Below are 25,224 nucleotides of genomic sequence, written 5' to 3' on the forward strand. Positions count from 1 at the left end.
GTTTGAGCAGCATCTGAATCTATAACAGCTTGGTTGGATGGTTGGATGGTTCAGTGTTGCCATTTCTGCATGTGGCGTATCTTGGCTGACATATTTCCTCCAAAGAGACATACATAAATGACAGGGTATTTATTTTATGAATCAATTACTCATTATAATTAAATCTTAACAACACAAGTTTGTTCAGAACTGTTTTAGAGAAGTTAATTTATAGCACCACTGACTAGTATTAAAGCTTTATCAGTCCCTACCGCTCCTCTAGTCACTCATCCATATCACCATCATTACATGGGTTCTTTGATATCAGACAATGAGCTGCACGTTGTAACATAATAAACAAAGGGCAGCGAGTATTACCTCAAATAGACTGTCTATGGGAAACATCAGCCATAATCATTTCTTTCTGTATCTGCTTAAAATGATCAAATTGCGCAGGAAACACACCAACATAATTTTAGTAAAATACAACCATCACCAGCTCAGACATGAAGATGAGTGAAGTCTTGAACTTACTGAAATTCACCTCTTTCTTCAGTTTTATTGATTTAAAGCTGACAATAACTTGGTTTACACTGTTCTTGTAAATGTAACTCTTTTCTAGAGTTTCCATTATCATTATTTATTTGTAATAAATATATAATAAAGTAGAAGGGCTGACTAGTCCATGGAAGTCTTCCTGCATCCACTAAACGAAGACATTTGACGATGGCATTGGCTTTATTAGACTTTATTAGACTTTGTGATGATGGAGTCTAATAACTAAGGCTCCCAGTGAATCCCTATAGCCACTGGGGCGTAAAAGGAGCAGAGGTCCTGGTATTAGGAGAAGTGCTTTGCATACTTTGTACCACGGCTACAGGTGTATTTGTGGTGTATTCACACCACTGATGATTCTTAGCGTGTGGTTGTGTCAGAGTGTGTAACTGCCACTAGAAGGAGCCATTTATCTAAATATCAGAGTAAGCTGAACACTGCATGTAGTCAAATGAGTTGTCTCTCACTAAATCTGATCCAAATTATGTCTTAAAATGCTTAAAGATTTGCTATATGTGTTTCTGTATTTTATGTGTTGAATACCTTTTCATTTTTTATTATCATGTGTGTATGAATTTGTGCTGCTGATCCTCAAAGACCTTTAAATAACAGGACAGAGGTAATGAAGAAAGAAGTGTTTATTAATAATAGCTGTGGTAGCAATAACTGTAACAATAGTTATGATAATCATATATAATAAGCCATATTTGTTGAAGCAGATTGAGAGCATACAGAAACAATAACCAGGTAAAAATCTAAAAATACCTAAAACAAAACAAAAACAACAAACAAACTATTTGATTAAATGAAGCTGCAATTAGACATCAGGATCTCTTTGTTTGTGTAATGTACAGTAATACAATGTTCCACTACTGATCAGGAAGAAGAAGGGAGGATACATAAACAATAAAGCAACACTGGAGCCACAACCTGACGAATGAGAAAAAAAAAGCCCACAAATACAAACAGAATGGAAGAATTCAGTTTTTCTTTCAGTTTTTACTCAATAATCAGCATTCAGACGTTTTTGCTTTGGGGATCTGCATAGGACAGGGAGGCTGCTGAGGTTTGGGGAATGACATGGGTTTTAAAGGTAACAGTATACTTAATTGCAAGCGTCAGAGCATCCGAATGGACCAAGTTTTGGGAAGCTCAGATGAGCTGAAAACAACTGGAAGCAGGAGAGACTGGCTCTTCCATCATCACAACAATGCTCCACATCCAGCTGTTGCAGCCTGTAGCTTCCCACATGTTCACGCCTTGTTTGAAGGCACAACGCTTGCATTCTTCCTCATCATTCTGCTGCTTCAGCTCTCTTGGTTCCTGTAAACGGAGTGGCGGAGCTTCAGTGATCATGTGATCCAGGAGCGAAAGCGGAATGTGTTCAGTGAGTTCAGTCTCCGTTTAGAGAGAACAGAGAAGGAGGAAAAGTTAAATAAACACCAAGAAAAAGAAGAAACGTTGAGGAGGTGAGTGTTTAACAACATTACTGGTACTGTCTGTCTGTTTGTTAATAATGCAATACCGTCCAAACCATATGACCTACTGGTTCAAATCTGCTTCACAGGGCACAACCATTTATATGAGGAAATAGTCATGTTGCATATTTTTCTATAATATTCTCGTATAAATATTACTGTAATATTTCAATACCGCCCAAACCATGTGACCTGCTGGTCCAAGACCTGCTCCAAAATCTGTGTCTATATCTCACCATCTCAGCCTGGACTCTCTGACTCTGTTGCCTATACCTGCAACGTGAGCTGTCCCTCTGATGAGCTTGTTCCTGATTCTGTCCAATCTTGTCACTCCTAACCTCAACACTTTCATTTCCACTGCCTCCATCTCTGCCTCTTGTCTCTTTCTCACTGCTATCGTCTTCAACTCACAGAGCAGAGCTGGTCTCACCACTGTCTTGAAAACCTTTCTTTTGAGTCTTGCTGACACTCCTGTCACACACCACTCCTGACACTTTCCTCCACCTGCTCCAACCCGCCTGCACTCTCCTCTTCACCTCTTTTCAACACTCCCCATCACACTGAACTGTTGACCCCAAGTACGTGAACCCCTGCACCTTCTTTACCTCATGGCATCAGTGGTGCTCTTATGGGGCATGAAACCACGAGTACTTGACACCAGAACGCTTTTCCTCCATTCTTCAGGCATCTTCTCACTTTCAAACAAACTGGTTGGAAACTCCACCGCTGTCTCTTCTGGACACTTTCACACCTCTACAGGTACGTCGTCAGGACCAACAGCCTTTTCACTTTTCATCCTTCTCAGAGCTTTCCTCACTTCACCTGTTTCTGCTATTTCCTGCTCCACAACCTCCACATCTTCCTCCCTTCTTTCCCTTCATTCTTTCATTCTCCTCATTCATCAGCTCCTCAGAATCCTCCTTTCATCATTCTGGGTTGTTAGCACCTTTCCATCACTGTCTTTAATCACCCTTATCTGTTGCACATCCTTCCCATCTCTAGCTCTCTGTCTGGCTAGCCTGTACAAGTCCTTCTCTCCTTCCTTCGTATCTAACCTGTCATACAGCTCATCGTAAGCTTTCTGTTTGGCCTTTGCCACCTCTTAACTCTGCTCTAAGCTTCATTGTAGTCCTGTCTACTTTCCTCAGTCCTTTCTATATCCCACTTCCTTTTAACCAGCCTCTTCCTCTTTATGCATTCATGTACTTCCTCATTCCACCACCAAGTGTCTTTATCTTCTTTCCTTCATCCAGATGACACACCCAGCATTTTCCTACCTGTTTCCTGTGGTGGAAATTTTGCAATAAAGGCAGATGAGAGAGTTGTCCTTTTGTGCGATTTATTGAAATAATAAAGAAAATAAAAATAATGGGGAAAGCAAATAAAAAGCATGGATGTTGATCGTGCACATCAACAAACCAAAAACCAGCTGGGGAGATCAGTGCACACACCACGAAGGTGTCATGCAAAGAGCCCACGATCCTAAAGTTGCTTCTGCCTTTTAGCTTCTCTGTCCGACTAGGGTGGAATGTCTTTCTAACCCAATCAAATTACATGCACCATCTCCTCCCTGTCGCAGTGTGTGTGAAGATTTTTACTTTCTCACACCTGCATTGCTGACGTCCAACTATCTGTGAGAAAGGAGCACCAAGTCTCAACAGACAGAGACACAACTCCCCGGCCTTGGGTTTGGGAGCTAGAGTTGAGAGTCTATCAGGCAGAGACAACCATTGAACAATGTAGGTCAAATGTCAAATGCATACAGTAAGACAAAACATAAGATATTAATTGCAGAACATAAGTCATAAATCATATAATAACTGCATAGAAGTAAGGAAGAGACATAGAAATAAGGAAGAGACAATTTTTCCCATAACATTTCCCTGATAACCTCTGCTGTAGTTTCCCAGTCATCTGGAAGCTCTTCATAACCACCCACAGCCTGCCTCTGCTTCTGCCTGAATTCTTCACAGGTTTCTTCATTCTTCCACCACTCTGTCTTCTATTCTGTCTTTCCTCTCTTTTATTTCCAGACCACCAGAGTCATCTACATACCGCCATGCTCTCTGGCTACACTCTCTCCTACCACCACTTTGCAGTCACTAACCTCTCTCAAATGACCTTGTCTACATAGGATGTAGTCCACCTGCATGCTCCTACCTCCACTCTTGTACGTCACTCTGTGTTCCTCTCTCTTCCTGAAGTAAGCGTTGACTACAGCCATTTCCATCCTCTTAGCAAAGTCCACCACCATTGGTCCTTCTAGGTTCCTTTCCTTTATACCAAACCTGCCAATCTCCTCCTCATCCCCTCTGTTTCCCTCACCAACATGCCTATTAAAGTCTGCTCCAACCAATCCCCTCTCTCCTCCGGGTATACTCTCCATGACCTCATCAAACTCACTCCAGAATCTCTCCTTTTCTTCTAACTCACAGCTACTTGTGGAGTGAACCCACTGACTACATTCACCATCATCCCTTCAATTTCTAGCTTTAGGCTCATCACCCTGTCTGAGACTGTTTTCACCTCTAGAACATTGTTCACAGCTTCCCCTTCAGGATCACCCCGTTATTCGTTTCTCTTCCTATACACACCATGGTAGAATACACCACTTTCCCTGTCATTGCACCAACGTTAAGAGTTCAGCTCAGATCTATGCTCCTGCCTTTCCTCTTCTCTCCCTGTCCACAAACTCTTCTGCCTGCTCTCCTTCGACCAACAGTGGTCCAATTTCCACTGGCACCATGCAACATGACCATTTCCTCATATAAATGGTTGTGCCTTGTGAAGGACATGTAGACACATAGTTTGGAGCATACACATACACACACCCTTTTATCTCAGGTAACACGCAGACAAGCAGGCCTCAGTTTGTGAGGATTAGGTACTGTCTGTCTGACACTTTGACCTACAGAGTACTGGCCCCTTTCCTTTTCACCCTCTACACATCAGACTTCAGACACAACATGGCCAGCTGTGTTCTGTAGAAGTTCTCTGATGACTCTGCGATTAAGGAGACTGAGTCTTTTGGAGTGAGGGGCCACTCCTGAAGACCTTCTATGACTCTGTGGTGGCATCAGCCATCCTGTACGTGTGGTCTGCTGGAGCAGCAGCATCACAGTGAGGGACAGGAAGAGACTGGACAGGGTCATCAATAAGTCCAGCTCTGTCCTGGGCTCTGGACACGGTGCAGGAGGTGGGTGAGAGAAGGGTCCTGGATAAACTCACATCCATCCTGGACCAGGACTCTGACCCACTGGAGGACTCACTGTCTGCTCTGGAGCAGCTTCAGTAGCAGATTGATTCACCCTCGCTGCGTGAAGGAGAGCTGTACAATCAGAACTGCTAACTACCTCCCACTACATTCACTCACCCACTGCATCAGTGGTTACGTAGAAATCTCCTCTGTACAATATTTGTGCAAATTTGTGCATTATTATATATCTGTTCTATATTTACACAATGTGCAACAATTCTTCTGTGCAACATTTGTGCAAACCGGTACAAGATTCACATCTATTGCTGTGCAATAACCCCTTCAATGACCTCATACTCACTGTGCCTGTACTGTACTGCGTTGTACTGTGCCAAGTGTCTTTTTAACTGTTTTTGATTATGTCACTGTATTCCTCTGCCCTGTATTTGCTGTTGTGTGAAGTTTTTTCCCCGCTATGGGACTATAAAATAATTTTCTTATCTCATCTTAAACACAGTACCATGAGGGTTCTGATGACTCAAGAAAAGAGAAGAATCCAAAAGGTTGTCAAATTTATTTCTGCAGTTACACCTTGGCACCCCGGGGTGGAGAGACACAGTCAATGCACACGAGATGTCCATTGAAGATGCTCTAAAAAAGCTCCTTCTCCTGTTCCATGTATTTAACGCATACAGATAGCAGTCTCCACCTTCAACAGACACCTCCCAACATTATAATATAGCGAGAGATGAGCTCATCTTCAGAAACAGACCATTACGCCCACTAAGATTACAACTAGATAATAAATGTAATTAAACGATTGTGGATAATATAAACTTTCTATCAAAGTTGGCTATGATTCCTTCCAACCTGTACACCTCATTCAGTTTGTTAGACTTGTGTTCTCACATGTGTTATTATAATATTTGTTTGTTTTTATTAATTTATGTTGACATTTTCTGTTGCACTATTTTATTGAAACTATTGTCACTTTATTTTATAATAATCTGTTTTTGATAAAATGACATTGTGTGGTCCAGGAACCAGCAGTGCCCAGGATTCAATCATGAGGTCTGCACGCCTTGAGGTTACACTCATCATCTTAACCAGTACATCACTGAGGAACCCTTCACACTTGAAGGTGCTTCTGGCGTGCTTTTAAGCCTACACTTTGAGAGCTGTGCCTAAAAGTTGCTAAAATCAAACCAGATTTGAACTCTGAACCTAACTTCACAAGGACAACCTCTTAACCTCTAAACCACTGCTCTGTTTAGGTGATGTGATGTGTTCGATGTTGTATTTATAGTTTATTTGGAAAAAAAACTCTTTAAGGTATGGAGGACTTGAACCAACAACCTTACTTCGCAGCAGCCTCTTATCTCGTTGAGCCACTGCTCTAGATTATGTTGAAATAAAGACTGTGGGTTGGACCTGTTCTGTGAGTTTGTGGTTCCACCGCATCAGGCTGAACTGGGTTCATGTTCTGTCTAAAACCTGGTTCCATAGAGAACTGATGAGGTGTCTGTACCTGTCTGAGCCTGTTTGACTCCACCTGAGGAATGTGGCTCCGGCTCTTTGTGATGAAGGCTACATGCTACCTGTGCAGCTCAGTGTGTTCACAGACACTTGACTTCAGGAGCAGAGAGTCCAGTGTCACTAAGTACTGACTACACATACTGTGTTTGGACCAGTTCCTCTCATTTAGTCAGGAAAGTCAAAGGTTTTAGGTCTAAACTGAGTTCAGAGCTGTGTGTATCAGAGGATTTCCACTGAACAAACACAGGAAGCTTCTCCACCTTGTTTCCATCTTTATTGCATCTCACGTCACACGTCACACGTTGAGTCTGTAAAGTCAAGTGTGAAATCTGAGTGTTCAACTCAGTGAGATGAGACCAACATCATGACAAACAACCATGATGAACTCTAGATGTGTAAACATTCATCCAGGAACTTGTTGTTCGTTCACATGATGCAGTTTATGGAAAAGAGCAGAAACTGAACCATTAGTGATGTTAAACAATGAGTCTGGTCTGTGTTCACACAGAGTTATGATCACACTAATGAAGACTGGAGCTAAAATCCTGCAGGAAATGTGGAATAATGTCTTTGTCTAACTTCACTATGTCACTCATGGCCTTGATGTGAAGCTCCTCAATGCCTGAAGTCACTCAAAGTGACCGTAACACAGTTATTTTACTTAAGAGTATTTATGTGCAGACATAATGAAAACATATTAAAAGGCAGCACAGACAGTGCAGGTTCAGCAGCTTGGTTCTACTTTTCCATCCATCGCTGTACATCTGGTTCTGAAACACACACTAATAGTAGAACTTCACCTGGACGACAAACAGACAGTCAGTTTAACAGCTTCAGTGAACAGGTTGAACTCCTCCTCTGCTTCTTCCCTCTGTGATGGAGCTGCACTCCTACAGTACAAACTTGTAGTTAGAGGACGACCTCCCTACCAGCTGTGTTTAGATGGAACCATGACCTCTGCTGCCTTCTCCACCTGTACACAATCTAAGAAGACACTTTCTCACAGCTACAGTAATTGAACTCATAACGCATATTTACTTATTGTATAATCTTTTATTTTACAGTTTCAATACCCTGCTTAACTCGTTACCTGACACTGTAACTGATGTAAACATGAAATACTGGAACAGCCAAAAAAATGCTTTGTTGAAAATCCTACTTTTTTCCTCTGATTGAACATAAAACAGCATCTTTTAGGTAAATAAAATAACATTGAGTTAAACATTACAGTTTTATTAGATTCGTCCCAGCAGCAGCCAAGTTACTAAGAACAGAATATACGTAACATATTGGAAACAGTTTGGATCTCTGTCATCCTGTGGCTTTGCTGCTTTATTACTCTGGTGATTCTGATCTCCTGGTTCTTTTTCTAACTTCGCCTGGTGTTTCACTATGGGAATCGCCTCGGCGTGACCAACCATGGAAGCTCCAATGACACAACGTCTGTCAGAGACAGACAGGCCGAGCCGGTTTCTTATAAACTGAGAGGGGGCGGAGCCTCAGTGATCACGTGATCCAGGTATACGAGCGAAACCGAAGGTTTTCAGTGAGTTCATACTCCATTTAGAGAGAACAGAGCAGACGGAGGAAAAGTTAAATAAACACCAGAAGGAAGAGGAGTAAACGTTGAGGAGGTGAGTGTTTAACAACTTTACTGTTACTGAGTCTGTTTGTTAATGTAGAGGAAGAAGAGACACGATCCACGTCTGCCAAGAGAAGTTGATGGTGTTCAGGGTGTGGTTGTTGTTTGTCACTGGTCAAATGAGCCGTCGATATGGTTGAAGTGCGCGATTCGTGCGATACTGTGATACTGATACGGTAACAGTGTTGCGATCGCAGAGAAGCAGTGAACAAGAAAAACGAAAAATACTATAAACTGCAAAATATCAGAAGTGAAGGAATTTACTTTGTATATTTGGAAATATTCACTGATGAAATGTATGAAAACACATATGGCCTCTATTCGAAAACTTGGCTTTGAAAGAAATGAGTTCCTCCAATTATTAGAACATTATTTCTTCACAGTACTACTAAATACTTTATGGAGTACTACCTCAGCAAATATCATACGATTTTACTGCATCGTTTTGAAATAATCCATTACTAAAACTTCTTACAATAAACGGTCTTGAAACTAATGACTGAAATTTGACCTCTCATAAATTGAGTTCCTCAAATTATTAGAACACCATTCCTTCACACTACTACTGTACCAAATACTTCATAGACTACTAACACAGCAAATATCATCCAGTTTTACTGCATCATTTTGGAATTATCAATTACTAAAACATCTTACAGTACACGGTCATAAAACTATTGACTGAACTCATTCAACTTCACACAGCAGGTGTTTAGCTCTGGATCTGTGGCTTTTTCAGAAGATGAGTTTTTGTGTGGAGGAAGAGGACGGAGCAGAGTCTCCAGGATCCAGATGTGTGTCTATGAAGAATGACTGGTCCAGATGTGAACCTCCATCATTCAGTCCTGAACCTGGAGCCTCAGACACAAAGTAAGAACTGATCCAAACTCACTGATATGAATCTTTGTTAGTTTATTCTCTGACCTTATAAACTGACCATAATTTTCCAGGATGTTCATGTTCTTCTGGATCAACTTCATGTGTTTAGACGTGATCATTAAGATAAACAATAAAACAACTGATGACACACAGAGAAATGATTTGGTCTCAGCTGTCAATCACAGAACAGCTGGAATTTGATCTGAGAACTGATCCCAAGTGTGAAACATCTTGATGATCTGCAGTAGCAGTAGTTGTTGTAGTTGTGTGTTGTAGTGAACTGACCTGATATTGTGTTCATAGATTTCTATTGTTGATGCAGAGACTGGTTCAGACTTGTCTTTGTTTTCTATCCTCCAAATGCTTTTTGAGTAATGTTTAACTCATTTTTTAGTGTTACAAAATATTTACTAAAATATTTACTAAATTGTCATTATTCTAACATAGTATATTTTATTTTTCATGTATTTGTGACAATACCTGTTGTTTACCTACATATATATATATCAATATTGTCTATCTGTCTGTCTATCTACAGTATGATATATTGCAAAATGCAACACTGACATTGTTGACAAAACACTAAAACAAAAAAAAAAAAAAAAAAATTCTTAAACAGCAGAATTTTATTATGTGCTTCGAACATTAATTGAGTTCACACAGACAGAGAAAGTAAAGTTTGGTGGAAGCTGGTAGTGTTTGCTCCAGATGGGCATGTAACACACAGGTAGGGAGCAAAGTGGCTAAAACTACTGCAGCTAATTCCTATGCTACAGCTAAGCATGTTGAGAACATTGTGGTGGAAATTTCCCATAAAAATTCCTTTTATAAAATTAAAGAAAAATAAAAATAATGGCGAAAGCAAATCAAAAACATGGATGTTGATCGTGCACATCAACAAATCAAAAACCAGCTGGGGAGATCAGCGCACACATCACGAAGGTGTGATGCAAAGAGCCCACGACCCTCAAGTTGTTTCTGCCTTTTAACCCCTTTCTCTGGCTCTGGTGGAATGTCTCTCTGCACCAATAGAATTGTTTGTGCCACCTTACAGTATCTCGCCGTGAAGCAGACTGTTTAAATTCTCACTTCAGCATCATCGTGTCTTGTTATCAAAAGGAAGGAACGCCAAGCTTCGGGTGCAGCTCACAAAACATTATACACATTATAAACACTTCACTAATTAAATTCCACTAAACTAATAACACTAATCAACTCCTGTCTTTAACTCTAATTTTAAGAACACAGGAACCGTTATTTTTTCCATGAGCCTCAGCTGCTTAAGGCGGGTCTAAGCCCCTGGACTGCTACAATACGCTAAAAAAAGTGTACAAATGCATTACATAGAATTAAAATTTACAGGTTTAACACTTGGTCATTAAGAATACAGTTCTGACAAATAATACCACAAATCATATAAAAATAAATAGTTTTGTTTTACACCTGAGAGATATCACAATTTTACATAAACATACATCATGAGCTGATTATAGATGGGTTTATGTACAGAGATGAGGCCAACTGCCTGTTTCCCACTGCTGAGGTTCAAACCTTGATTTTGGAGGTTTTTGAAACAATGATTTAGCTTATTGACTTGTTACTTGTTATTTCTTTATATATATATATATATATATATATACACACTCTATTCTCACCCTCCGCGGGTGGTCTCATCCACTTTCCAAGCTCGGGTCCTCTACCAGAGGCCAGGGAGCTTGAGGGTTCTGCGCAGTATCCTTGCTGTTCCTAGGACTGCACTTTTCTGGACTGAGATTTCGGATGTTTTTCCAGGGATCTGTCGTAGCCACTCCTCCAGTTTGGGGGTCACAGCCCCTAGTGCTCCGATCACCACAGGCACCACTGTGGCCTTCACCTTCCAAGCCTTCTCCAGTTCTTCTCTGAGCCCTTGGTATTTCTCTAGTTTCTCATGTTCCTTTTTCCTGATGTTGCCATCGCTTGGTATTGCCACATCCACCACTACGGCTTTCCTCTGCTCTTTGTCCACCACCACAATGTCTGGTTGGTTCGCCATTACCATTCTGTCAGTCTGGATCTGGAAGTCCCACAGGATCTTGGCTCGCTCGTTCTCTACCACCTTGGGAGGTGTTTCCCACTTTGACCTTGGGGTTTCCAGTCCATACTCCGCGCAGATGTTCCTGTATACTATGCCAGCCACTTGGTTATGGCGTTCCATGTATGCTTTCCCTGCCAGCATCTTACACCCTGCAGTTATGTGCTGGACCGTCTCTGGGGCCTCTTTGCACAGTCTACACCTTGGGTCTTGTCTGGTGTGGTAGATCTGGGCCTCTATGGCTCTGGTGCTCAGGGCCTGCTCCTGTGCAGCCAGGATGAGTGCCTCTGTGCTGTCCTTCAGCCCAGCCCTTTCAAGCCATTGGTAGGATTTGTTGAGATCAGCCACTTCAGTTATGTTCCGGTGGTACATCCCGTGCAAGGGCTTGTCCTCCCATGATGGTCCCTCTTCCAGCATCTCATCCTCTGTTCTCCACTGCCTGAGACATTCACTCAGCACGTCATCTGTCGGGGCCTTATCCTTGATGTACTTATGGATCTTGGATGTTTCATCCTGGATAGTGGCTCTCACGCTCACTAGTCCTCGGCCTCCTTCCTTGCGGCTAGCGTACAGTCTCAGGGTGCTGGATTTGGGGTGGAACCCTCCATGCATGGTGAGGAGCTTTCGTGTCTTAACATCTGTGGTCTGTATCTCTTCCTTTGGCCACCTTATTATTCCAGCAGGGTATCTGATCACTGGCAGGGCGTAGCTGTTTATTGCCCGGGATTTGTTCTTGCCATTGAGCTGGCTTCTTAGGACTTGCCTTACTCGTTGGAGGTATTTGGCTGTTGCCGCATTCCTTGTAGCCTGTTCAAGGTTGCCGTTTGCCTGTGGTATTCCAAGGTACTTGTAATTGTCCTCAATGTCTGCTATTGTTCCTTCTGGGAGTGAGACCCCTTCTGTGTGGATTACCTTGCCTCTCTTTGTCACCATCCTCCCACATTTCTCGAGTCCGAATGAAATCCCGATGTCCGAGCTGTAGATCCTGGTGGTGTGGATCAGCGAGTCGATGTCTCGCTCACTCTTGGCGTACAGCTTGATGTCATCCATGTAGAGGAGGTGACTTATGGTGGCCCCGTTCCGGAGTCGGTATCCATAGCCAGTCTTGTTTATTATTTGGCTGAGGGGGTTCAGACCTATGCAGAACAGCAGTGGGGACAGTGCATCTCCTTGGTATATGCCACATTTGATGGATACTTGGGCAAGTGGCTTCCCATTGGTTTCAAGGGTGGTTTTCCACAACCTCATCGAGTTTGCAATGAAGGCCCTTAGAGTTCTGTTGATGTTGTACAGCTCCAAGCATTCAGTGATCCATGTGTGTGGCATTGAGTCATAGGCTTTCTTGTAGTCGATCCAGGCTGTGCACAGGTTGGTGTGTCGCATTCTGCAGTCTTGGGCGACTGTTCTGTCTACCAGGAGTTGGTGTTTGGCTCCTCTGGTATCCTTACCAATGCCCTTCTGTGCTTCACTCATGTATTGACTCATGTGCCCACTTATCTTAGCTGCGATGATGCCTGACATGAGCTTCCATGTTGTGGAGAGACAGGTTATTGGCCGGTAGTTGGATGGGACTGTACCCTTTGAGGGATCCTTCATTATCAGGATCGTTCGCCCTTCGGTCAGCCATTCAGGGTGAGTCCCATCCCTTAGCAGCTGGTTCATTTGTGCTGCCAGGCGCTCATGGGTTGCAGTGAGCTTCTTTAGCCAGTAGGCGTGGATCATGTCAGGGCCAGGTGCTGTCCAGTTTTTCATACCTGAGACTCTATGTTGGATGTCTGCCACTGTGATAGTCACTGGATTCTGTTCAGGGAGGTTGCTGTGGTCTTCCCTCAGATCCACCAGCCACTGTGCATCACTGTTGTGTGATGCCTCCCTTTCCCATATGCCTTTCCAGTACTGTTCAGTTTCCAGCCTTGGTGGGTCTGCTCTGTTGTTATTACCCTGCCATTGAGAGTACACTTTCGCAGGTTGTGTTGCGAACAGCCGGTTTATTCGTCTGGCTTCGTTATCTCTGGTGTATCTCTTTAGGCGGCTGGCCAAGGCTTGTAGCCTTTGCTTGGCAGTTTCGAGTGCTTCAGGTATGGTCATCTGGCTGTACCTCTTAGGCATTGGTCTTTTCATTGCACCTCTCTGGGCCTCTGTCATTTGGCTCACTTCCCTCCGAGCTGCCTTGATTTTTGCCTCCAACCTTCGTTTCCATGGTGGGTATTGTTTCTCATGGCTCCCATGGTTGCTCTTATAGCCAAGCACCTCTAGGATCACTGATGCTGAAGCGTATATCAGCTCATTGGTTTCTGTGATTGTTGTGGTAGGGATCGCTCTCAATGCTGCATTCACATCTTCCATGAGACTTTCTGATGGTACTTCACTTAGCCGTTGTAGTGGGGTTCGGGGTTGCCTGTTCAATCTCGCCATGATCTTATCTTTCAGGTCAGTTGCTGCCTCGCTCAGTGTATCTGTGCTTATTGGGGCTTCGTACCCAATTTCCGGTTGGGGAGATGGTGAAACCTCCCCTCTGACCTGGCGTCCTGGCTCCCCCTTGCCGTAGCATTTGTGTTGTATCTCGTCGATCTCAAGTTGTGATAGCAGTTGCCGTTTGTGGATGTTGGAACACTGAGCTACTAGTTGCTTCGCCGTCAGCCTTGAATGTGGGTTTCTCCGTTCCCATTCACCGCACATTCTTTGCATGTAACCCCTCTGACTAGGGTTACTTGAGTAGTAGCATTCCAACAGTTCTCTGTTCTCGCATCTCAGCCATTTCTTTCTTGTTCCAGTAGCCCACTTCTCGCCAAGGTGCTCTGGTTCCCCAACACCTGACGCAGACCTTGTTAGACCGGGCGACGTCTGAGCCGGTATCTCATGTGGTTCAGTGTCTCTCATGATATGAGGTAGGCAGTAGCTTGAAGGGTCTTGCCCAAGGACCCACACTGGATGCCTATGCGCCCTAACGGGGATTCGAACCGGGGACCACCCGTAAACAAGTCTTGTGACTTTACCGATTGAGCTATCCAGTGAGCCCATTATATATATTATATATTATTATATAGTGAGCCCTATATATATATATATATATATATATATATATATATATATATATATATATATATATATATATATATATATATATATATATATATATATATATAATATTATATTATTGGATATTCTACGCATAATTTCTTCAACAATTACAACTGATGACACACAGAGAAATGATTTGTTGGGTCTTTTGTTAGGTTTTTCTCACTGATCCAAAGTGTAAAACGTCCTGATGATCTGCAGCAGCAGTAGTTTGTGTTTAGAGCCACAGAAATGACTTTGATCAGAGAATTGATCAGTGACTGATGTGATTAAAAAAACATGTGTTTGCAGAGTCCAGAACCAGAGACAAAAAGCAGAACCTCCAGGACCCAGCTGTCTGTCTATGAAGAGTGACTGGTCCAAACCTGAGCCTCAGGTTAACTTCAGTAATGAACCTGGAGCCTCAGACACAAAGTAAGAGACAGTTTCTACTGTGAACTGACCTGATAGAGGATGAATACAAAATGTTGCGTTCATAGATTTCTATTGATGATGCAGAGACTGGTTCAGACTGAGAAAAACAGACTTTTTTTGTAAATCACTTAAATAACTTTACACCTGCTTAAAACTACCAAGTATTTTAACATTTACAGGATTTTAACCCCTTTTTAGCAAAACACACAGGTATTTTTTTTTTCAAATAAACTAAATAGTTGATTTGAATGATATAATAATCATATTGTTTGTTGTGTTATGGTATGCTAAGTCACAGACTGTCACAAACCGGCTCAGATGAATGTGACAAAGAGGGAGGACACAGATAGATTCAAGGGTTCAATGTAATATTTAATTAAAGGTAATCAATTAACCAAGATGTGTAGGTGATCATATTAGTTTGTATGCAGTGCTTGGATGCCAGTGAAGTAAAAATGAGTGCCTGGGAGGCAGCAACAGGCACATGGTGTGTGCAGCAGGCGAGATAGGAGGAGAGAGAGAGCGAGGAGAGGACTGCAGGGCCTTTAATACAGCTCCACCTCCAGCACAGATGTGCTGCATTGATGCCAACACAGCTCCACCTCTTTGTTCCTGCAAAACAAAACACACCCAAACCCAACACAAACCGATGTACAGGCGGAGGCTGTCACACAGACACATCATTAATTAGGTGGTGATGTAGGTGTTACATCATATGGGTGTTTCTATATCAGGTCCCATCGGAGACAAAGATCTGCTGGACCTGAACTTGTACCTGGACCCAGATGTGTGTCCTTCAAGAGTGACCGGGCAAAGGGGGTTATTATTTATTTCCAAAGACCAGCCTGTATCAGAGTCACAGGGAGTTGTTGTCACTTTAAATCATTCTGAACAATCTGATGTAAACTTTCTCTGATAAACATTTGTGTTGTTTCTGTTTCTTGATATGGTTGATTTGTGGTTGAAGTGTTGACGTGTAGGAGATGCTTTCTTCACTCTGATCATTGATCAAATCTCCATCCAGCAGTAGCTAAAGCTCTGATCCTGTAGAGGGTCTCAGGGGCTCTTCTTCTAATGAAGTGCTGACATCAAAGAAAGCAGCTGATCATCTCTGATCAAATCTGTTCACTTACTACTGGAGACTTGAGAGTTGTGATGTTCTTGCAATGGAGACGACCGGTGTCGGCACCAGAGCCGACGTCCAACAACGAATGAATGTAGGAAGTAGTTAGATGTTTCTAGTTCAACATATTCCCACTGGGAGCTGCCCAGCACAACCAGTCTGATCCCAGCAGACTCCTGGTTCCAACACTTCAGCCTTGTTCAGTGAGGGAGGCAGAGATATATGTTGTTCAGAGCTGAGACTGAAGCAACTGACTGACAGTAAACCTTCACCACTACAGGGAGTCTGTGACTCACTGCTCACATCCAACATCACTTCATGGACCTTTACCTTGTGTGTGTCTCTGTGTGGACTCATTCTTCATGGTTCCTCCACAGAGTGGACCAGCAGAGCTCAGAGGTTCCCAGTGCTCAGTCTGTCCAGCAGCACCAAACAAACATGGACTCCATATTTATGGTCTGTACATGTACAACTACTACTGTTCATCTGTTGTGTTCAATAGTGTCCATGCTGCACTTTTTAGACCAGTGGATTGTCAGTGTGTCCAACATAGATCTGATGTTTGGCTCCATGGTTTTAGTTGGATCAGGTCATTCATTTAGTTTCTGTTCCAGGTGCTGGAGGAAAACATTGTCACGTTTGTGAAGAAGGAGCTGAAGAAGATCCAGAAGGTTCTGAGTCCAGATTACCCAGAATGCTTAGAGAGTCAGAGGGAGGATGAGGAGGAGATGGATGGTGAGGATGAAGAGCAGAGGAGGAGCAGCAGAGACGCGTTTCTGAAGATCACAGTGAACTTCCTGAGGAGGATGAAGCAGGAGGAGCTGGCTGACTGTCTGCAGAGTAAGAGGATTTATCTCAACATTTAACATCAGAGACACAATCACACATTTACTGATGTGTTAGAGGTTCAGTTGGTTAAATGTGGAGCAAAATCTTATAATCAGATACAGCAAAGTTCTTCTTATCAATAGTTCTAGTGTTTCAGGCTGTTTCATTATGTTTATTACCACAAAAACTTGAATCAAAGAACCAGACATTTGTTGACTCCTCACACTTTGTCTTCTTTGTGCTATGTTAGAACCAAATCCAATGGTTCCAGTACCAGAGCCACAGCCCATCACACATTACCAGCAGATGCTTCAATCAAACCTCCAATACCAGTTTGTGTGTGTCAAACCAGGCTGGTCAGAAGTTGACCAACGTCTGGATGACATCTACACAGAGCTGTACATCACAGCTGGGCCAGATTCACACATCAACACACAGCATGAGGTCCAACAGCTTGAGACGACACAGCAGAAGCAAAGATCAGCAGAGGAGCCAGTGAAGCCCAGTGACCTGTTCAAACATCCCCCTGGTAAATACAGATGCATCAGAACAGTGTTGACCAATGGAATCGCTGGGATTGGAAAAACAGTCCTTGTGAACAAGTTTGTGTTGGACTGGACCCAACAAAGGTCCAATCAAGACGTGCATCTGATTTTCCCCTTCACCTTCCGTCGGCTGAATCCACTGAAGGGACAGAAGTTTACTTTGTCAGAGCTCATTCATGAATGTATCCCAGAAACTGAGTCCATCAGCCTGGAGGCTCTGAATTACATCTTTACACATCTACAGTCATCAGGAAACAGCAACTATGACAAGAGCAGCTTCAAACTTCTGTTTGTGTTTGATGGACTGGACGAGAGTCGCCTCCAACTGGACTGTAGCACCAGTGAGAAGGAGACGGGTCAACGTGACGTCACAGAGTCCACCTCAGTGGATGAGCTGCTGACAAACCTCATCAGAGGAAAACTACTACGCTCTGCTCGCATCTGGATCACCACACGGCCTGCAGCAGCCAATCAGATTCATGGAGACTTTGTTGAGGTGGTGACGGAGGTCAGAGGGTTCACTGACCCACAGAAGGACGAGTACTTCAGGAAGAGGTTCAGAGATGAGCAGCAGGCCACAACAATCATGTCCCACATCAAGACGTCACGAAGCCTCCACATCATGTGCCACATCCCAGTCTTCTGCTGGATCACTGCTACGGTTCTGGAGGATCTGCTGGAAACCAGAGAGGGAGGAGAGCTGCCCAAGACCCTGACAGAGATGTACGCAGAGTTCCTGGGGTTTCAGATGGATCGGACTAAAGACAAGTACGGACCAGAACAGAGCAGCAACTACATCAAGTCATTAGCTAAACTGGCTTTTAAACAGCTGCAAAAGGGAAACTTGATCTTCTATGAGGAAGATCTGAAAGAGAGCGGCATCGATGTCAGTGGAGCCTCAGTGTGTTCAGGAGTGTTCACAGAGATCTTTAAACAGGAGCGAGGGAGGAAAACCAAGGACAAGATGTTCAGCTTTGTTCATCTGAGCGTTCAGGAGTTTCTGGCTGCTGTTCACATGATGCTCTGTTACAACAACAGGAAGATGGAGGAACTGCAGAACTTCCTAGACACCTCCAATGCTGCTTTGGATGATGTCCTGAGTAGAACCATGAAGAAGTCCCTCCAGAGTCCAAGCGGCCACCTGGACCTGTTTGTTCGCTTCCTTCATGGCCTCTGTCTGGAGTCCAACCAGAGAATCTTAGGAGGTTTGCTGGGTCACACAGAGATCAGTCCAGAAACCATCCAGACAATCATCAACAACCTGAAGGAACTGAACGGTGATAGAATCTCTCCAGACAGAGGCATCAACATCTTCCACTGTTTGATGGAGATGAACGACCACTCAGTCCATCAGCAGATCCAACAGTTCCTGAAGTCAGAGAACAGATCAGAGAAGGAACTCTCCTTGATCCAGTGCTCAGCTCTGGCCTACATGCTGCAGATGTCAGAAGAGGTTCTGGATGAGTTGGACCTGAACCAGTACAAAACATCAGAGGAGGGACGACAGAGACTGATCCCAGCTGTGAGGAACTGCAGAAAGGCTCAGTAAGTCCAACGTTAATGTGATCATTAATATTCTACAGCAACATGAAGCTGAGGCCTCAGTGTTAAAGAGAAACACTTCACACACAGAATCTAAAAGTTCACAGAGTGAAAACATCAACTACTGGTTCCTAGAAAACATATTTGTTGAGGATCAGATCAAAGCAGCGGTTAAGTTAGTGAACATCAGGATCTTCTGTCTTTCTTTGTTGGATTGACTTAAAGCTTCATCGAGCAGAGAAACTTTAGCTCTGAAGAGTTTCTGCTAAAAGCTTTTGACAGTTGACATGTGATCACAGCTGATGGTCATTTCTTTCAGTGGATGAAGCGTCTGGAACATGTTTCTATGATCTGTCTCTGGTTCTTGTGGTTCTGTCCAGACACACTTTGGTTCTAATCTCTGGGATCTTGTGGAACCAACAGAGCTTCACACTTTGTGATGGATGAGACCAACTGAGCTACAGCTGCTTCAGCATCAACATTCATTAAGTCATTTTACATTTATAGACTTTATATGTTCTGTCATCACAGACTTTCTGGCTGTGGACTCACAAAGACTCACTGTGAAGTTGTGGCCTCAGCTCTGAAGTCCAACCCGTCACATCTGACACATCTGGACCTGAGTAACAACAACCTGCAGGACTCAGTGAAGGTTCTGTGTGCTGGACTGAAGAGTCCTCACTGTCGACTGGAGACTCTGAGGTCAGTGTTTTTCCTGGTTCATGTTTTTCAGCTCGTCACTTCAAACGTCTCCACTTAAAACTGAAAAATAGACTCATATGTGTCAGAAACCTGCATGAATGTAATCTATAAAGTCTATGAAGCTCATGAACAGAAGTTTGTGACGTCTTTTTCTTTAAATGTGACACAGCAGCAGAGACTCAGAGCAAATCATGTCTCCACATGTTTGAAGGATCTTTAGTGGCGTCTGCTTCGTCTCCATCAACAGGCGACACTTCAACCTGTGTGTGATTCTTCCTGTCAGACAATGATGTCACTTTGTAGAGACACAAGCAGGAAACAGGAGCATGAAAATGAGGCTGCAGACATGTTGCTACTGAAGGTTCTAGGTTCCATGTAGGACCATAGGAGAGAACATCCATCTGACTGGGATCAGTTCTAAAGATGATTCACTTCATCAATAATGGTCAGTTTGGAGTTTGATCCAAACATTAGTCTGAACATTTTCCATCAGATGACACAGAATAGTTCAGATTTAGAGAGAAGACGATGAATGAAAGGAACCAGATGAAGTCTTTGATCCAACACGTCTGGTTTTCTACTGGTTCCAGCAGCAGCTTGTGAATCAGTGATGACATCAACAGGTGTATGAATGTTGTGCTGACATGTGGATGATGTGTAGAAGCTGAGATCATGATGACACAACAACACAAGCACAAAGTCACTCTGCTCATTTTAGACTAAACATGAGTGATCAGGACAAATCTGACTCATTAATGCTTTGATCTACATCTTTGGTTCTTTATTTAGATTGAGTGGATGCAGTTTGTCAGAGATCAGCTGTGATTCTCTGGCCTCAGCTCTGAAGTCCAACCCGTCACATCTGACACATCTGGACCTGAGTAACAGCAACCTGCAGGACTTAGTGCAGGTTCTGTGTGCTGAACTGAAGAGTCCTCACTGTCGACTGGAGACTCTGAGGTCAGTGTTTTTCCTGGTTCATGTTTTTCAGCTCGTCACTTCCAACATCTCCACTTGAAACAGAAAATGAGACTCGTATGTGTCAGAAACTTGCAGGAATGATTGACAGTTTGTTGTGACTCTATAGAGTCCATGAATCTCATGAACAGACGTTTGTGATGTCTTTTTCTTTAAATGTGACATAGTAGCAGAGACTCAGATTAAATCATGTCTCCACATGTTTGAAGGATCTTTAGTGGCGTCTGATTCGTCTCCATCAACAGGCGACACTTCAACCTGTGTGTGATGCTTCCTGTCAGACAATGATGTCACTTTGTAGAGACACAAGCAGGAAACAGGAGCATGAAAATGAGGCTGCAGACATGTTGCTACAGAAGGTTCTAGGTTCCATGTAGAACCAGAGGAGAGAACATCCATCTGACTGGGATCAGTTCCAAAGATGATTCACTTCAACAATAATGGTCAGTTTGGAGTTTGATCCAAACATTAGTCTGAACATTTTCCATCAGACGACACAGAATAGTTCAGATTTAGAGAGAAGACGATGAATGAAAGGAACCAGATGAAGTCTTTGATCCAACAAATCTGGTTTTCTACTAGTTTCAGCAGCAGCTTGTGAATCAGTGCTGACAACACAAGCAACAACAAGTCACTCATTTTACACTAAACATCAGTGATCAGGACAAATCTGACACACAGAACTAAATAGTTATGTGAAGCTCATTAATGCTCATCAATCACCACAGACAGTGAATGATGTTTGATTGGAGGAGGAGCAGAGAAGATGAAATGAATTCTAGCAGCATCACAGAACCACCTGCAGCAGGAAGCACAGCTGTTCCAGAGGAGTGGAGAAGGTCAAAGGTCACTGACAGCTTGGATCCTATGGAGACACTTTGGTCCACACTAAAGCATGTGTGGAGTCAGTGTCTCTGTTCTCTGCTGGTGACGAAGCCTGAAGTTCACTGGTGTTTATCAGAGTTTAGACAGGGACATTTTTATTCAGGATCATGTTGTTGGTTCTGTCTCCATCAATACGACATGGATCAAACCAATGAATCACAATAAAGATACAAAGATGTTGTTAATAAAATCATGACAACACCATGAGACACTGAATGGTTTCATTTCCATCTTAACTCACATCTTCATCTTTCAGGCTGAGTGTGTGTGACCTGTCAGAGAGAAGCTGTGAAGCTCTGTCCTCAGTTCTCAGCTCTCAGTCCTCTAGTCTGAGAGAACTGGACCTGAGTAACAACAACCTGCAGGATTCAGGAGTGAAGCTACTGTCTGCTGGACTGAAGAGTCCTCACTGTCGACTGGAGACTCTCAGGTCAGGATTCATGAAGCTAAAGATCATCTGAGAAATGTGCACAACACTCACACTCTCATTGTCTGTAAAGTCCTTTAATGAGCTCAAACTACAGAACCAAGTTATTAAACAGGCAGGAAGTCTAAACTGTGGAGGATCAAATAACTCTTCACATTTCTGTGTAAACTCTTTAATCACATATATTAAATAAGATGTGAAGTGATTTCAACTCCTCCATCTTTGTTTTACTGGTTGTTCACCAGCTGTGTCAGTGTGTGACAGATGATCAGATCACATTTCAAGTAGGGACCTATTAAACAGTTCTTAGTGTTTCTCTCCACTGTAGTTAATCAAATGAGCCTCTAATCCAAACTGTAGTATGTAAGTGCAATGACATGTATAGCCGGCTGTCATCGCTCCACCGCTGGTTGTCTCGGTGGTGTCCTGCAAACGGTGTGGGCTTTGTGGCTAATTGGAGCACTTTTTGGGGAAAACCTGGGCTGATTAGAAGAGACGGCGTCCATCCCACGTTGAACGGAGCCTCTCTGCTTTCTAGTAACATGGCCATGTTGCTTAGTCTCCCCACTCCGTGACAACTCAGAGTGGAGCCCAGGACGCAGAGTCGCAGTCTCTCACGCCTCTCTGCATGTTCTCTACAGCCGCCAGCCACTCTTAGTCTTAGTTATCGCATAAAGACTGTGTCTGCTCCCCGACCACCTAAACTATACAAGTCACAAACAAATCAAAGAGGAGTGACTTACCAGAAATTAATAAACATCAAAACAGTTCCTCTTACAGAACAAAGTAACAGTAAGTTAATAAAATGTGTTTTATTAAATTATTAAATTATTCTGTTCTGTCTCACTGAAACCTGGCTGCAGCAGGATGAATATGTTACTTTAAATGAGTCGACTCCAAAGAGTCACATTAACCATCATGTTCCAAGAAGTACAGATAGAGGCGGAGGAGTAGCAGCAATTTATAACTCAGATTTATTAATTACTCCTAAATCTAAAATAGTAGTTATAGTTATAGTAGTTATAACTCATTTGAGAGCCTCACTCTTAACCTTTCTCACCCAGACTCTAAAACTCAGAAGCCAGTTGTGTTTTGTATTGTTTACCGTCCTCCTGCTCCATATTCGGAGTTCTTAACTGAATTCTCTGAATTCTTATCTGACTTAGTTCTTAGCACAGATAAAGTCATTGTAGTGGGAGACTTTAACATTCATGTAGATGTTGACAGTAACTGTCTCAGCACTGCTTTTGACTCCTTAATAGAGACTGTTGGTTTTACTCAGCAGGTAAATGAACCCACTCATTGTTTTAACCATACCCTCGATCTTGTCCTGACATATGGGGTTGAAATTGATAATTTAATAATTCTTTCCCAAATGCCTCCGTTATCTGACCATTTCTTATTATGAATTCAGCATAGTTGACCTTACAGCAGCTAGAAAAAATTGTTACTATAGTAGATGCTTATGTGACAACGCTGTTGCCAGATTCAAGCAGATGATTCCATCATCTTTTGCCTCATTATCTTGTAGCTGCACAGAGGAGAACAGTCACCTTAATCCTTATGAACAGGTTGACTGTCTTGTAGATGATGCTGCAGCTTCTCTACGTACAGTACAATGTTAGACACAGTGGCTCCTCTGAAGAAAAAGGCAGTAAATCAGAGGAGGATAGCATCATGGTATAACTCAGATCTGCAGCCTAAAGCAAAGGACTAGACAACTAGAACGGCAGTGGCGTTCCAACAAAACTGCAAACTGGAAGGACAATCTAATAATATATAAAAAAGCACCTTGTGCTGCTAGAAAAACATATTATTCCTCCCTAATTGAGGAAAACAAAAACAACCCCGGGTTTCTTTTCAGCACTGTAGCCAGGCTGACAAAGAGTCATAGCTGTGTTGAGTCTACTATCCCCTTAAATCTCAGCAGCAATGACTTTATGAACTACTTTACTAATAAAATTATCACCATTAGAAGACATTCAGCAGCAACTTCCTCCAAATGACAGAAAGCACTGTCTAGATCCATCAACTTTAAATTTACCAAATCCTCTGTCTTACCTAGACAGCTTCTTCCCCATAACTCATATGGAGTTAAGCTCAATAATCAACTCTTCCAAGTCGTCAACTTGTCTTTTAGACCCAATCCCAACCAGATTACTCAAAGAAGTTCTACCTTTTAATCAGATCGTCCATAATAAATCAAATCAACCGATCTTCACATTTAGGCTATGTACCACAGGCTTTTAAGGTAGCTGTGGTCCGACCTTTATTGAAAAAAACTTACTCTGAACCCTGGAAAACTTGTCCGGATCCTGGGCTGGCTCTGCCAGCCATTATGGTTTTACCCTGGACAACACCCTCTCCCTGACCATGCCCACTATCTCTCTTTCCCTCTGGCAATCAGCCCAACTTGCCACACCTGTGCTTCCCCTCTGCCTCACTTGAGAGATTCCTGCAGCCCAGCGCTCGGTGCTGGATCATTATCACCTCATCACCCCATGCTGGTAATGTCAGGTTGGTTACTGCTTTGAACTGTTGATGGGCTCGGTTGCCGGACGGTCACGCGTAGCTTGGCATTTAAGAAGTGCAAAGGCATCCAACTGGTGTTTCACGTTTTGCAGTAGCCTTCGTTGTTCATGCCATGCTTTAGTCTTGTCGTTCAGGCCATGCGTTAGTCAAATGTTGATATAACATTTGCATTTGATATAGACAATCATAACATTTTATTACAGAGAATAGAACATAGAATTGAAATTAAAGGTACAGCCTTGGGCTAGTTTAACTCCTATTTATTCGTGTTCAAGTTAATGCGTCACGGTTTACACAATGTTCCTGTTTTATGTTGAAAGTACTTCCGTTTCTGGTCATATCATGTTAGTTTCCGCTTAACTTCCGGTCCTCAGTTCACACACCTGTTTGCTATCTGTAATCACTCACCTGCATTTAAGCACCCATAGTCACCTGTACCAGTTGGCAGATCGTTGCGTGTACTCACCACTATCCAGCGTTGCCTTACCGTGCTTGCATCCGACCTCAAGCCTGTTCCTGACCATCGTTTCCTGAGTTCTGCCTGATCCTTGTCTGTAATCGTAGCCCTGTTTGTCTGGTAACGATCTCGCTTGTTTTCGACCTGATTCTGTCTTGCACCCAGTCTGTATTGTCACCGAGCCTTACCGTGTATGACCCTGCCTGAACTGACCTTGCCTGAGTAAGAATAAAGACAGTTTTATTTTACCCAACCCTGTCTGGAGCTGTGCATGTGGGTCCGCCACCTTAAACGCACTTGACAATGTGCATGTTATATATATATATATATATATATATATATATATATATAAATAAACTGATTTGTTACTTCTA

At 42.9% G+C, this 25,224-nt stretch overlaps 1 protein-coding gene across 3 annotated transcripts; it reads left to right on the forward strand.

Moving 5' to 3' along the window:
* Nucleotides 1–1,896: 1,896 nt before the first annotated feature.
* LOC129603672 (NACHT, LRR and PYD domains-containing protein 12-like) lies at nt 1,897–25,224 on the forward strand. Of its 3 annotated transcripts, XM_055506240.1 has the most exons (11): nt 1,897–2,003; nt 5,726–8,378; nt 9,126–9,256; nt 14,709–14,831; nt 16,332–16,410; nt 16,569–16,794; nt 17,033–18,872; nt 19,401–19,571; nt 20,361–20,531; nt 21,691–21,864; nt 24,269–25,224. In XM_055506240.1, exons 3-11 carry the CDS (start codon nt 9,129–9,131, stop codon nt 24,393–24,395), a joined length of 3,039 nt encoding a protein of 1,012 aa, XP_055362215.1. In that variant the 5' UTR covers nt 1,897–2,003; nt 5,726–8,378; nt 9,126–9,128; the 3' UTR covers nt 24,396–25,224. The 3 variants fall into 3 exon arrangements, with proteins under 3 accessions (XP_055362215.1, XP_055362217.1, XP_055362216.1); XM_055506241.1 differs by lacking the exons at nt 21,691–21,864; nt 24,269–25,224 and adding an exon at nt 20,795–21,684 and having other exon boundaries at nt 1,898–2,003; XM_055506242.1 differs by lacking the exons at nt 21,691–21,864; nt 24,269–25,224 and having other exon boundaries at nt 19,819–20,433.

The sequence above is a fragment of the Betta splendens genome, chromosome 24 (assembly GCF_900634795.4).
Source record: "Betta splendens chromosome 24, fBetSpl5.4, whole genome shotgun sequence".
NCBI lineage: Eukaryota > Metazoa > Chordata > Actinopteri > Anabantiformes > Osphronemidae > Betta > Betta splendens.

Coding starts and splice junctions, on each gene's coding strand:
- LOC129603672 (XM_055506240.1), top strand. CDS start 9,129: ATGAGTTTTTGTGTGGAGGAAGAGGACGGAGCAGAGTCTCCAGGATCC. Junction 16,411..16,568: donor ACATGGACTCCATATTTATG/GTCTGTACATGT, acceptor TTTCTGTTCCAG/GTGCTGGAGGAAAACATTGT. Junction 21,865..24,268: donor TGTCGACTGGAGACTCTCAG/GTCAGGATTCAT, acceptor TCTGGCAATCAG/CCCAACTTGCCACACCTGTG.